Raw genomic sequence first — 14,636 nt, forward strand, 5'->3', positions numbered from 1 at the left:
TACAGGATCAAAGTAACAATTAGCAGCTGTTTTAAGTTTGTAATGGGTCGATTTTCCCGAACGCTCGGCAGTCGTTTAGTCGTGTCTAGTTACGTCACACCGGAAATCAGTTCTGCGCGCTTCCACAGAACAACTGAACAAGAAATCCTTCGTGTTAATCTAAAGTGTTCAGCTGCTCGGCGCATATGACTTCTCTCTAACATTTAACCACAAACCTACTTAAGTGGAACATATCGTGGCTTCTCATTAGGAGGCTCACTGATTTTTCAGTCTTTATCGGATAGCTTCTCTAGCCATATTAGCCACTTGCGCTGGCTGATAAAGGATTTAGATGCTAGCTTGCTAGCTGAAAGTCAAAGTAGTAGATTTAGGCTGCTTTTTCTTGTATGAGAACACGGTGAACTCCCGCCAACATGCAGGACATACTAGCTAACGTGGATCACATCAAGTTTGACTTGGAAATAGCTGTGCAACAACAGCTTGGAGCACAGCCTCTGCCTTTCCCCGGCATGGACAGTAAGTGTCTGAATCGCTAGCTGACACATACCGGTGGTACCGCACTTTGCGCTTAAATTGTTCTAACATTTAACGGGCATTTTAAACTGTTTATTGAATAGCGGTGACATTTTGGGTGGTTACTGATCCTACGATTGATAAACTAAGGAGTTGATCATGTTTTTTTGCAGAATCTGGATCGGCTGTGTGCGAGTTCTTCATGAGAGCAGCGTGTATGAAAGGTAACAACACAACAGGTTTTATTTAGCCTCATTCGCTACAAAATGCACATTAGCACAAAGACTGAATAAAATTTGTGGCTGACTGACAAATTATTTACTTGGTACACGATGGTAGCCATGTTTTTTGTTTTACGAATATCTACAGCAGCCAAGTCCCGGTATAAGCTCCACATTTACATTGGAGTACAGATCTAACACCAATGACAAAACTAATTCAGAAAAACACTGTAAATTGGGAAACCTGCAAAAATCTGTCTTGTTTTTTCTGTTCCCTTCACAGGTGCCATGTGTCCCTTTCGCCACATTAGTGGCGAGAAGACGGTGGTGTGTAAGCACTGGCTCCGAGGACTCTGCAAAAAGGGAGACCAGTGCGAGTTTCTCCACGAATATGACATGACCAAGATGCCGGAATGCTACTTCTACTCCAAATTTGGTTCGTGGATTTGGCGTATCCCTTTTAAATCTGACTCTATTTGCCCAGAGAAGATCCTGTTAATGTTTAGTTTCTGTGCTGCAGGCGAGTGCAGCAACAAGGAATGTCCATTCCTGCACATCGATCCAGAGTCCAAAATCAAAGATTGTCCGTGGTATGACCGGGGCTTCTGCAAACATGGTAAATACTCTTCTGTGAGGACACTGGCTGATTTTATCAATGATTGCATACAAGGTGAAATATACTGTTTATTCCCCCTTTTTCAGGTCCTGACTGTCGACACAGACATACAAGAAGGGTGATTTGTGTCAACTATCTGGTAGGCTTCTGTCCAGAAGGGAGATCCTGTAAATTTATGCAGTACGTATTGCTTTTATAATGATGCCATTAATAATTTATGTCGCCTTGCAATGTTAGCTGGAAATCTGTAACGTTGTGCTCTTCTTCTACAGTCCTCGTTTTGAGTTGCCTATGGGAGCTTCTGAACAGCCTCCGCTGCCCCTGCAAAGCCAAAACCAGTCAAAGGTAAGAAGACGCATTCAGGGTCCAAAATTACAGCCTCGTTATGACACTGCAAACAGAAGGAAGCAATGATCAGATTTTATTTTTCTTGGCTAACCGTAGTCTGCATCTGCCATGGGCCGTTCATCGATGTCTCTAATTCAGCTAACCAACTCCAGTCCGGGCATCAACAACACTCAGATGATGCCTACTCAGCAAAATAACATGAGCACCAACAGAGGGCCACGACCTTTGGACCAGGTCACCTGCTTCAAGGTAAACCATCCCTTTATCTGTTTAAAGTGGTTTGATGTTAAAAATATGGTGTGCTCACTTAAAAATAACATCTAGAACATAGATATACCTTTACAGATCTTGAATGATTACTAGTGTCCTGGTGGTCATTTAAAATCCACCTCCTATCATCGGCAGTTGTACCCTGCCAGTTCTCAGGGATCGTGGTTATTTTAGGCTAATTTAGCTGCCCTGAGAAGAAGCTTGCTAAACTATTCTAAATGACCTCACTTCAGGGAGGTTTGATATAATAATTAAAACATTATACTGGATAAAAGGTTCCTCACGCTCCACCATATTTGTAACAGCAATTAAATGTCTTCTGTCCACAGTGTGGAGACCGGGGCCACTATGCCAACAAATGCACTAAAGGCCACCTTGCCTTCCTGAGCGGACAGTGAACCTTGGGTCTGGAGGTCACCAGAGTCGTATCTCAGTCCTGAGTGGAAGAGATGAGCCCTGTTTGCTGCACACACTGAAGTTAAACCTAAAGACTTGAAACAACTGTTGTGCTTGTGTGTGTCCAAGTGACTTTTGGGTGTATTTAGAGGGAGTTCAAAAGACAAAGCTGTTTCTACTCTGCCAGCAATGTATGAAAAGTTAGTAAATACATTTTCTACATTTATACTGTGTACTACACTGAATATTTGTAGTGCAATAGCATCAGGGGTCCATGAGATGGAGTACTGTGTTCTGTTGCCTCTCCTTGCAGGATATCGGTTTGATTTGGTCATGTGACTGCATCAGTGACAGGCCAGAGTAGCCAGCATTTCTAGTGTCTTGCATAAAATAACAGTAAAGCAAATGACTGAGTCCAAATCCACACAATTCTGCTATAATGTTTTTAAAGTCAGTCCATTTCCATGTTGATTGTGGAGTCCCTGTCAGCCGTTTGTGCAGGTCGGTCTGGTAACTGCAGTTAGCTCATCTTTAAAGCAGCATCAGCCCAGCTTTTATTCCTTTACAGTGGACATGTTTCTCCACCTGTACATTTTGTACAAATAAACATTCTCACATGTGAATCTGGAAAAGTTTATATTCATGATTCTTGTCGGTGTGACCGGTGCAATTTTAGGCTACTCCTCACAGCTGGCAACACGGAATAAACCCAAGGCAATGATGGATCTTATTTATTGGTCACATATTCAACAACACAGATGAAAGAAAGAACAGGAGGAACCAAAGCGATTCAGGTTCGACCCCTGAAGGTCTGGTAGCTGCTGAAGGGCCTCAGTGGTATTTCCTCCAGCGATCATGTTCTAGGGAGCAAAATTTAGAGGGGCGTTAAATATTTTCACTCTTGGAAGAGAGTAGGAATTGGATGAATACCAAGTATACAGGTATTTCTTACTGATGTGGTCGTATTCCCACACGTAGCTGAGGACTACGTAACCAGCCAACAGCATAGCTACTCCCCCAATACCACCTTTCTTCACGTTGATGTACTTGTTGTAGTATCTGTCATGGCCTGGAACATAAACAGGATAAACCACATAAATGACATCATTTCTGTGTAAAAGCTTTATTAAAGATGCACGATGGGGGTTTCCTCCACATAGTTAATATTTTAAAAACAAAACGGGCCAAATGCTTTCTTTTGTTGGCGTTGTCAGGTCGTGGTTCCTTACCTCTGCGGACGGCTGCAATGAGGCCATTAGGAGTAAAGTCCCGGCGTCCAATCCAGGTTCCCAGTTCACCCAGTTTCACATCCATCAGCCGCTTTTCAGCTATGGCAACTGGTTAAAAACACAATAATTTAAATTGATACAAAATAATCCATATATCTGGCAAAGCATTCTTCGCACTTTAATGTCCACAGGTCATCCGGGAAATAAAAGCAAGCTACATCAACCTTTGAAATTAAAAGAGTCAACTTAGAAAGGTTTGACATATTTAGTAAATATTACCCGTCTCACTCTTAACTAAACCATAAATGTACAAATTTATTTGCAGATCCTGAAACTATTGGACGATGCTGATTTTATTATCAAGTCACATCTCTAGAGTTACGTTTATGTGTCTACGACAGTTTAAATAAAAGTGGGGAATTTAAATTGCAACCATTAAACACAAATTAATGGTCTATGGTTGAAAAAACCCTTATAGTGATTAATATCTACAAAGTAGCCTACTCAGGGGCTAACTAGTTGATGTAGTGGAGCTAACTTAACAGTTGCGTGAGTATACATGACCAAAATAATTACAGAATGCGTTTAAGATCAATTAAACGTTATTAAATGTTGTTCTTAAACAGCTCAAGCTGCGGTTTTAAACAGTAACATTGGCAATGACACTTAAAGTCCTTGACACGAATGCCGGATAGAATGAGGCCTCTGACCAGAAAAAAGGCTTTTGGGAGTCACATTAGCGGCCTGTCTGATGGAAAAGCGCAAACTCTCTGCGAAAATATCAATATACGACAACTGACGAACTCACCAACAATTAAAACAACATTTTTGTATGCAGAGGACACGCTACTTTACCTGGTCTGTCCGCCATCTTGACTGCTGCAGAAGCTCACAGCGAAGGATGATGGGAATTAAAGAGACGAAATGCATTATGGGAGCGTAGTTTTATCAGTTTTCCAGTAGAGGGCAGACGAGCGCATAAAACTGGTGTTGGCGTCATTTATACTGTAAATGTAGAATAAATTAAACAACGTTTAGAGGGAAATAATGAGATATTTAATGACCTCTTATGCCAAGGCTGATGAAAAGTCTTTTGATAATAAACAATTGAATGCCCGGTTACAGTTAAATCTAGAAGAAATTGATTCAGGTGCAGGAAATTGTGTTGTTAAACTATACAGAAAAACGGAACGGAAAAAATGGAGGAATGAAAATGGCCATATACTGATTTTAATAAAGAATTTCAACCACATATTTCAGTATTAATTCATTACTTATGTCCTTATTCTATGTTTCTTTATTCCTTATTTCACTACATGTGGTTACAATTTTCAGCCAACAATACACACACAGATAGGTTGGAAAACAGGCCTCATTGAGATGACCCAAATAGAACACAATTAATCCAGAACAATCCAAGAAAAACAACTAAAGAAAACAAGGGGAAAAAAGCTCAATTATACAGATTCAGTAATATTTTCCCTGTGTGATTCCTCTGGATTTAAAAAACCAAAACCTCTGACTTATTTTTAATTTTGTGCTCAAAAATAAAATACGTCAACAAATTAGTTGTTGAAAATTGCTAATTCTGCATTGTATCAGATTTAAAAAAATCTTTGGATTTTAACAGTTTAGGTTGTGGTTCTTCTGTGCTTTTTGTGTGAGCCCAGTGTTGCCATTTAAAAACGCAGCACAAAGGCTGGAGCCACAGGCTTTACTGGAGTCTCCTGACGCTCATCTCAGGGATCTGAGCACAAAGCCACAGATCGATGTGCGGGTCACGGCAGAAGAACCCGGTACACGCAAGATACCTGAAGATAGATGTCAGAGCTAATTCTGGCAGCCGTAAGTGAGTGCTGGGTGATGCGTGTTGGCTCGGGACCCCCTCAACACGCACCACCGATCAATAACACCCCCACCCTGTCTCTATCCCCCTCTGTCCTTCCAGCTATGCAGAATCATCACCATCAAAGGTAAATGTTCATCTATATTCAACACACACACACACACACACACACACACACACACACACACACACACACACACACACACACACACACAGATTTTAATGATCTTGTGCTTCTTCCAAGACTGTGTATCATCCTCTTTCCTTTATTGGACTGACTGTCCTTTTATTTTAATGACTTTAGTTAAATGAACTTGAACAGATGCAGAGATGTGCCAACCTGTCCCAACACTGGTTTGTGTGTGTTCTTGTATTGCTAGATGTTTGAGGACAATATATTGACAAACGAATTGATGTGTGAGGACATTTTCCATGGTCCTCACAAAGAAAACCCTGTAAATAGCATCCAGTGCCCCTAATAACTGATCTGTATACGTTTACGAAATTGCCCTCATTGCAATATTAAAACCTGAAATGTGCTTTCTCATGAATCTTCTTGAGTGCTCCCAATTGAACTCATTCCAGTACTTCAATCGGAATCATTTTTGGCAGGAGGTCCAATTTTGTGATTGGCTGAGACAGGATTTTTTTTTATTGGTCATTGGAATCACACGATCATGTCAAGTGATTCTGATGTGTAGTCTGTTAAACAGGAAGTAGCTCACAATCTACAGCCTGTAGAAACTAAAACTAAAGCAACGAAGAAGCTGCAAAAAGGACCCAAAAGAAGATGGGACAAAAAAGAAATGATCCCCTTGACGGAAGATGTGATGAAACTTCACAAAGTGCTGAAGTCAACTGATGAAGAGGCAAAAGATCAACTTTTGAATGGGCCTAACCCGAATGCATACAGAACCCTCAGTGAATGTCTTCTCTCAGGGAAATGACTGAATCCCTGAACTTTCTGAACTTTAGGACCCCAGTTTTCTTTGTGAAAGCAGTGGTCTACTTGATAGGAGTGGCTAGGAGTGGATAGTAATAATAATACCACAACAGTAGCAATTGTACTTTCTTTTCTAACAGCTGCGTTGTCTGAGGCAAAAGGCAATCAAAGTGCTCCAGAGAGCTCTGGAAGAGACTGTGGATGAGGTGGAAGGTAGAGATGAATTTGTCTGGTCTATAACCAATTAAAAGTCAACTAACTATCATGATTAGGATATATCATAATATCTACATTTTTGAGAAATGTAAAGAAGGAAAATGCAATTAAAATAACAAACATGATCACCAATAGTAATTTGTTTGTGTATGTACATAGTTACTATTGCTACTATTTTATCCTATTAATTCTAAACACTTTATTGTCTTCTAATTTAGTACAGCATAGTATAATGAACACTCTATGTTTGTTTTTTCTTGTGGATTCAGACTGCAACTATGAACACCGACGTTTTCTGGGCAGGACAGGTTCCCTCCATCAGAAGCCCCCAGCGTGGTGGCGAGGGAGATGGACGGACAGAAGGGACTGAGAAGCTCAGCAGAACTTTTCGGGGCATCTTGAACAAGCTCAACACACCACAACAACCCTCTGGCCCTGATGGGCAGGCGCTCAGTCCTTGAGTAGGCGACCAGATGTTAATTGCCCACAGGTGCGCCTGCCTGCAGCCAATTGAGCTCCTCCACGCCCCCTGGAGGGAAGACCAGGCACAACCCTGGACCCCAACAGTGGAATTCTTTATGGTCACAGTAGAAATGAATTTGGTTTCATTAATGGAATAAAACTGATGAGAGCTAGATCACTTCTAAAGAACAAAGCAGATGGAGGATTGACTGTTAGAACCAAAACGTGAGCACAAAGCCAGAGGGGGGTCTGCTTGGAGAGGCGGAGTCACAGAGCACATCAAAGGTCAAAGGATCAAGGTCTCAACATGAAAGACATGCTTTTTTTAATTGAATTAAAGGCAAAAGACCTCACATAAAAGACCTAAAGTCTACATTGTTAAATCCCGCTGAAGGTTTGTCAAGCTTACTCAAATAACAAGCGCCTGCTAAAATATTAACAGTTAATGCTAATCGTAACCTACTAAAATATTAACAGTTAATGCTAATCGTAACCTGCTAAAATATTAACAGTTAATGCTAATCGTAACCTGCTAATATAATAACAGTTAAAGTAAATCCTAACATTTAAAAAGGAACAACCAGCAGAATTCCAGTCTGAATATTGACCTTCAACTACAAGTGAGTGAACTCTCCCTTTCTGATAGTTTTAAGATAACTGCTACTGTGCTTTTGGTCATCTTGAAACTATGAATTATTTTCTTTTCTTTAGCATTTTTACCAAATGTATTCATATTCACATTTCTTCATGACTGCTTTATCCTTTTTGGGGTCATGGGGAGGGCACACATATAGGGTATACCCCTGTTTTAGTTCATCACAGGGCCCTATGTGAGCTATTGTGGGTTTGGTACCTTGCTCAAGGGTACCTCGGCAGTGCTCTGACTAGGCGGTGCTTCTGACACCTTCCCCTAATAGCTTCCTTGCTTTATCGGCACTGGGGCCTGAACTAAGAACCCTCTGCTCCTCAGCCCAGTCCCCAACAGCTACTGTCACCCCCATGTTCTTCAATTAATTCAAAGCCCCAAATAAAAAAACAGGAAACTGTATGGAAACTTTAAGGTGAAATTTTCCCTCATTCGAAACCATTTAACACTTCAAAGAAGATGGTGTATTTTTATGTGACAGGATAAATTTACTTGTCATTCTAAATTATAGCAAATGTTGGTTTTTTTCTTGTGGTTTCAGACTCCAACTATGAACACCAACGTGGTTCCCTCCATCGGAAGCCCCCAGCGTGGTGGCGAGGGAGATGGACGGAGAGAAGGGATGACTGAGAAGATGATCAGAACTTTTCGGGGCATCTTGAACAAGCTCACCCCTGAGATGTTTGAGAGCCTAATGAACCAGGTGGATGAGCTCAACATCGATACTGAGGAGAGGCTGAACGCGGTCGTTGAGCTCATCGTGAACAAGGCTTTGTCTGAGCAGAGCTACAGCTCAACCTACGCTAAGATGTGTCGCCATCTGAAGGGGGTAAACTCTGCATTCTTTGTCTGTATGATTGGTTGGATTTGGACCAGATTATTGTTACTGATCTGCCAAACCTTTCCCACATCAGCTGAGGGTCTCGTCCAAGAGCAGCAGTGACTTCGTCTACTTTCGCAAAGTTCTGCTCACAAGATGCCGGATGGAGTTCCAGAACAGAGGACTCCTTCCAGAAAAGGAAAATGATGTGTCTGTTGCTCAAGAGGTGAGTACGGGCACGCCTACAGCAGAACCAAATATGCCAGTGCAATTATTATTATTATTTATAAATGCTTGCTCCACTGGCACGGACGGTAGAATAGTTAGATTTTGAACTCAAACTTAAATGTAACCTTTACAGTGTTTCACCTAAATTAAATACATGCAAATGTGCCCCCAAAGGACCTGGAGCAGACCAGCCACAAGGCCTGCGTGCGTTTGCTGGGGACCGTGAGATTCGTTGGAGAGCTTTTCAAGCTGAAGATGATCTCGAAGGGCAACATACACACCTGTATAGGTAAACTGCTCCAGGACGAGTCCGAGGAGTCTCTGGAGTGTATGTGCAAGCTCCTGACCACAGTGGGGAAAGACTTGGACACCGAGACTGAGATCGTAAGGAGAGCTGCGTGCAACACACACACACACACACACACACACACACACACACACACACACACACACACAAACACACACTCTACGCACAAACTGAATGAGTGAGACTCTTTTCTTCCTTTCAGCCAAAAATCAACAGCTACTGTGGCCTCATTTGCAACCTAATGAAGAAGAAGATGTCGTCAAGAATCAAGTTCATGTTGCAGGATGTTGTGGCCCTGAGAGAGGTGAGACTCTTTGATGGTTAAATCATGAATACAGTCTGCAAGTTGAATTCTCCTCACATCTCATGTGTGGCCTTCAGAACGATTGGGTGCCCCGAAGGAGAGATGAAGGGCCCAAAACCATCCAGCAGCTTCACCAAGAGGCGAAGCAGGCTGAGGAGAGGGAGATGCTCCAGTTGGAGAAAGGGATGACCACCATGCACCGGAGAGGTGGTGGCAGGCCGGCAGATCGCCGCCAATCGTTTAACGTGAAAGAGATTCCTGGGAAGTTCAACCAGGACTCCAGCCGTGACTATGGAGACAGGAAGCAGCGGTGCCATTTGGGCAGCAGCTCAACTTTTGAGAAGAGAAACACCTGGCGACCAAAGCAGAGAGAACCTGTCGTGTTCCTGAAAGAGCAAAACAGAGGAGCACAGATTCAATCTGTCAGCAAAATTCCAGGTAAATAACTGAAAAACCCAAAAGATTGGGTGCATTTCTAAAGCAGACACCTGGATGGGGTTTTTCACAACTTGCTGCTCTTTGCAGTTGAAGACAAGACCCAGGAGGAGGCACGAGCGCAGGACTGTGATGAAGAGGACGTGTACACAGCACTGAAAAGACTCCTGCAGGAGAACTCTGGAAATGATCAAATAGAGGCGTGGATCCAGGTAACTCCCCATGAGAGTGACCTTTAAACTGGATTTGTCTATAGAGATTGTGACTGTAGGCATGAAACTAACAAAGGTTCCTCTCCCCCCTCCCAGAACACCCTCAGCAACAGGCAGAGGTCATCAGACGGGTTTGTGAGGGCCTTGATGAGAGCGGTCTGCCAGTCAGTCATTGTTGACTGTAAGTGTTCTATAATATCATATAGAGGCAGAAAACGCAGCCTGTTTCTGTCCAAAAACATGATTCATTAGTTTTACTCCACATAAATGTCTGTTTTACATGATGTGAGCACAATCACAAAACCAGTCTGGGACACTTTATGGTCCATGATTAGATGTGTTAGTTTCTTTACAGTGGTGTGAAGAGAGTGTTTGTGTTGTCAGGTGGGGTTTATACTCTCAACACCTACGAGCTGCTCGACAGAGCGAGCCTCCTAAAGAGGTTCATCACTGATGACCACAAGCAGCTGGTGGCCCTGAACACTGTGCAGCAGCTGGTGGTCCACATAGACCAACCTGATGGTGAGTGTCCCATCTATCCACCTCAACGGTCACGGCTTTGTTCATTTTAACTTTGAACTACAAATCCAGAAGCCAGTGGTGTGTTTCTATTGACTTATTCCTGTGATTCTTGCTGGTGTGTGTCTGTGTAGGTCTGCTGCGCATGTTTTTTGATGTGCTGTGGGATGAAGAAGTCATCCAGGACGAGACCTTCTTTAAGTGGAAGTCCTCCGCAGTTTCTGTAGTGTCCCTGCACAACTTCTTCACCTGGCTCCAAGAGGCGAACAGACGGTTGAACTGATGTTGGGGAGCACAAAAAAATCTCTCTTTTTTAAAAAATCTGCATTATTTAATTTTCAGTAATATCATCTGTCTTTGAATAAAATTCAATTTATGTCCAAATACAAGTCCTTGAATATCATTTATGTTTTAGTGAAGTTGGGTAATATAGTCCCGACTGGCACCTTTTATCCTGATGTGATCAACATGTTTTACTTTCTAAAGGAGTTTTGGTTTATTGAGGTTGAATGTTCAAGACAGTTCTAAACATTTACACTTAAACAGCACAATCTCTAACAAGTATTAATCCTTTATAATGCTCAATGATAAAATACAGTGCTGTATAAAGTAAAATGGATTCTGATATATTGAGCGTATTTCTTATATTTGTTCTTTTAGTGATACTAAAACACTCAGTAATTACACTCAAACTTGATATAATGGGATGGAAGTGGGGGGATTCAGTAAACTCATGTAAAAATAGTGTTTGTGTACAGTAATCCATACAATTACAAGTATGTGTGTGTGTGTGTGTGCGCGTGTGTGTGTGTGTGTGTGTGTGTGTGTGTGTGTGTGTGTGTGTATGTGGTTGCTGCTCCTGACTTGATGATGATGGCTCTCACCTCTGACGCCCAAACACGTCCTGTTTGCAGCTGACTGGTTATAGCTGGTTGGTTTATTGTTGTTCCGTGTGTCAGGTGGATGCATCAGAGAATCGGTCTCCTCTGAGGCCGAGGACTGTTGGGCACTTTAGCAGCAGCACGTTAGTGATATTCAATTAGGGCTTTTGGCTGTGATTTATGCTACCGGTACTTAGAGACAACAAGGTAGGACATTATTGAAGATTAAAATTCCTACTTGAAAATGCTGCCATAGTTGTTATACAAGTACTTTTAGACCCTTAAAATCAGAGTAATTAAAGCTGTGGGAACCTCTGTCGACCTGATATAACTGCCCATTGAAAATTAATGTATCATCTAATCATTTGAATTCAGGAGAGGTTTCTAGGACAAATGAAAGAATCAGCTGATTTAATAACTCCCCCAACACACACACACACACACACACACACACACACGCACACACACACGCACACACACACGCACACACATTCTTGTACTTCTATCTTTGATGACGTTGCATTACTCAGCTCTAACCATAATCATCACAAATAACCCCTAAACTATCCTAAACCCAATTCTAACCTAAACCTAAAACCATCTCCTAACACTCAAACAGTCCTTCACATTTGTAAGGAACAGCGAAAACATCCTGATTTACCAAAAATGTCCTCACTTTGCTAGTAGAATGCATATTTCGGTCCAAGAACACACGCGCAGACATGAGCGGTCGGGGATGGGTGATGTTATTCCACCTCACGAGGCAGGTGCCCTCCAGCTCTGCCACTGAGATGGCATCCTTTGAAGCTGGTGGAAGAGAAAAGAGAGAGGGGGGATATGGAGGGAGGAGGAGGAGAGGAAGCGAGACAGAACAGCAGAGGAGGCAGTGATGAAAGAGGCGGGAAGAGGAAAAACCTGTAAGCAGAAAGAGAACATGATTGTGGAAATGGAATGAAGAGCGCAGGACAATAAAGGACAGAAAAGCGAAGGACCTGAGCCAAAACGCGCATGTGTGTGTGCGCGTGTGTGTGTGTGTGTGCGTGTGTTTGTGTCTGATACACACGACCTTTAAGCAGCTCTGAGTGGTTATCCATCCTCTGTGACCAGGTTGTTCATCTATTTCTGTGCTTTCAAAATGAATCCAATAAAGGAAAACTGAAAAAGTTTGAGGATTAGACTGGAACCCGTGATCACATGCACAGACTCAGGAGGGTTAGTTTACTCTTACGCTTCTCTGAGGCACAACGTTTGTAATAGTGATGTTTTGTCTTCGTACCTAGTTTGCATGTTAACCTTGGGTTTATCTTCGAGTGTCTGTGTGTAGATGTCACGTATATATGGCTGATTTGGATGAGATTAAACATGAGACTTGTGTACAACCCATAGAAGACGATAAATGACTTTTCTAGAACTACGACAAGGACACATCAGATTGAGCGTTTTCCCCCTTAATTTGGTCTAATTATTGCCATTCTCTCAATTCATCTCTCTTTTTCTCTGTTTTCTCTGTCTTTCCTCTACTTCGCTTCCTTTTTTCCAGTCCCGACTGACCACACAGACAGATAAGAATCAGACAAACGGACAACCGAGGGGAGTGGTGGCTTGTGGGTAATGGTTTTATCACCTCTCCGATTACTACAGTAATCTCATCAGGGATATGGAAATAACCAGAGGAGCAGCTAAAACAGCTCGTCTGATGAGTTTCCCAGGGGAAAAGAGAGAGAGAGAGAGAGAGAGAGTGTGTGTGTGTGTGTGTGTGTGTGTGTGTGTGTGTGTGTGTGTGTGTGTGTGTGTGTGTGTGTGTGTGTGTGTGACCTATGAATGAATAAAGAAAGGGAGAGAAAGAGGATACTGCATGTGCAGAAATGCTCCATGGGGAGTCTTCAGCTCTATAGTGATAATTGCTCAGCCACTAAATCACACAGCTTCATTTCAATGGTGCCTCCCAGTCAAAGACGGACCTACCCACCTACCTACCTACCTACCTACCCACCTACCTACCTACCCACCCACCCACCTACCTACCTACCTACCTACCTACCTACCTACCCACCCACCCACCCACCCACCTACCTACCTACCTACCTACCTACCTACCTACCTACCTACCTACCACCTACCTACCTACCTACCTACCTACCTACCTACCTACCTACCTACCTACCCACCTACCTACCTACCTACCTACCCACCCACCCACCCTAAAATTACTTTAAAGCTCCCCTTCAGACCACCGATTGCCTCTGTTGTTGCTGCATTTGCAGGGAGAGTCCATATCTCTTTTCTCTCTCCCTCTGGTTCTTGTCCATATTTAAACCTTTTCTTGGCCTCCATCTTTTATTTATCTGCCTCTAAAACTACTCTGTGACATCTCACGCTGTTCTTCTGCTGTTTAATTCAGCCGCTTATGTTTCTCTCCCACTGCCAGCGTCCCTCTGAACCCCCCCGCCACACCTCCTCCCCTCGGTCCTCGTCCCCCTCTATATTCCTTCCTTTGCCCCTCGTTCGCCCCCTCATTCGCTCTTTTGTTCCTCCTCCTGATGCAGGTTCCTCCTCATGCTCATCCCCTCTGGGTGTCCTGATTTTTGATGCATCCCTCTCATTTCGCTGTCATTTGTGATCTCCCTCCCTCCTCTCCACTCACAAGCGTATGTTTTCTCCGTTCTTCCCTCCGAGGTGAACGCTCCCTGTGCAGAGTCACTGCCGTCATTGATTGAACCGGCGTCTAAATATAGAGGCGCCGTCAAAGCTAAGCATCTTTAACGAGGCCTGGCGGGAGGGACGGGCGAGTGGATGGAGGGATGAACGCATGCTGACACACAGATCAACGTCAAACCTGCAGGCCCGCGTGCAGCAGCAGATCCGAGAGGTCGGACAGGAAACATTTCTGCTGTGACTTCACGCCAAATATTGTTCGGTTTGGGCGAAACGCGCTTCGCCTCCTCCGCCCTTTATGGAGGGCTGCTAGGACAAATCTGGAACAGGAAGGAGGAACAGACACAATCTGCAGGTGTGAAAACAGGACTGCAGAAACCAAGATGAAAATATGCTACAGCGAACAGGATCCAGCAGCCATGTTGGAACTGACTGTACCCTGGTACTGATGGAGAGTGGGTCAGAGGTCAAGGCGGGAAAACCAGACCCTGGCAGGTTTTTCTGATTTATACAGCAGTTTGTCCAGTTGAATAATAATCAGGAGGAGGTTTAACCAGCACCACCAGATA

At 43.2% G+C, this 14,636-nt stretch overlaps 3 protein-coding genes across 4 annotated transcripts; 2 read left to right on the plus strand and 1 right to left on the minus strand.

The window, feature by feature from the left end:
* The first annotated feature begins 81 nt into the window (after window positions 1-81).
* On the plus strand, window positions 82-2,874 carry cpsf4 (cleavage and polyadenylation specific factor 4). 2 transcript variants are annotated; one of them, XM_003978957.3, is made up of 8 exons: window positions 82-516; window positions 687-737; window positions 1,018-1,170; window positions 1,255-1,350; window positions 1,437-1,530; window positions 1,623-1,695; window positions 1,795-1,947; window positions 2,298-2,874. In XM_003978957.3, the coding sequence occupies exons 1-8, from the start codon at window positions 414-416 to the stop codon at window positions 2,364-2,366; spliced, it is 792 nt and encodes a 263-aa protein (XP_003979006.1). In that variant the 5' UTR covers window positions 82-413; the 3' UTR covers window positions 2,367-2,874. The 2 variants fall into 2 exon arrangements, with proteins under 2 accessions (XP_003979006.1, XP_003979008.1); XM_003978959.3 differs by having other exon boundaries at window positions 414-516; window positions 1,837-1,947.
* Window positions 2,875-3,079: 205 nt separating this feature from the next.
* On the minus strand, window positions 3,080-4,555 carry atp5mf (ATP synthase membrane subunit f). The gene is made up of 4 exons (XM_003978956.3): window positions 4,449-4,555; window positions 3,594-3,701; window positions 3,317-3,433; window positions 3,080-3,224 (listed from the first exon to the last, which is right to left on the minus strand). The coding sequence occupies exons 1-4, from the start codon at window positions 4,462-4,464 to the stop codon at window positions 3,196-3,198; spliced, it is 270 nt and encodes an 89-aa protein (XP_003979005.1). The 5' UTR covers window positions 4,465-4,555; the 3' UTR covers window positions 3,080-3,195.
* A 2,933-nt stretch (window positions 4,556-7,488) lies between these two features.
* Window positions 7,489-10,858, plus strand: LOC115249897 (eukaryotic translation initiation factor 4 gamma 1-like). Its single transcript, XM_029836456.1, has 10 exons — window positions 7,489-7,680; window positions 8,248-8,535; window positions 8,621-8,752; window positions 8,929-9,138; window positions 9,264-9,365; window positions 9,443-9,803; window positions 9,891-10,012; window positions 10,109-10,193; window positions 10,397-10,534; window positions 10,666-10,858. Exons 2-10 carry the CDS (start codon window positions 8,257-8,259, stop codon window positions 10,812-10,814), a joined length of 1,578 nt encoding a protein of 525 aa, XP_029692316.1. The 5' UTR covers window positions 7,489-7,680; window positions 8,248-8,256; the 3' UTR covers window positions 10,815-10,858.
* Window positions 10,859-14,636: the final 3,778 nt, after the last annotated feature.

Source organism: Takifugu rubripes, chromosome 5 (genome assembly GCF_901000725.2).
Source record: "Takifugu rubripes chromosome 5, fTakRub1.2, whole genome shotgun sequence".
NCBI lineage: Eukaryota > Metazoa > Chordata > Actinopteri > Tetraodontiformes > Tetraodontidae > Takifugu > Takifugu rubripes.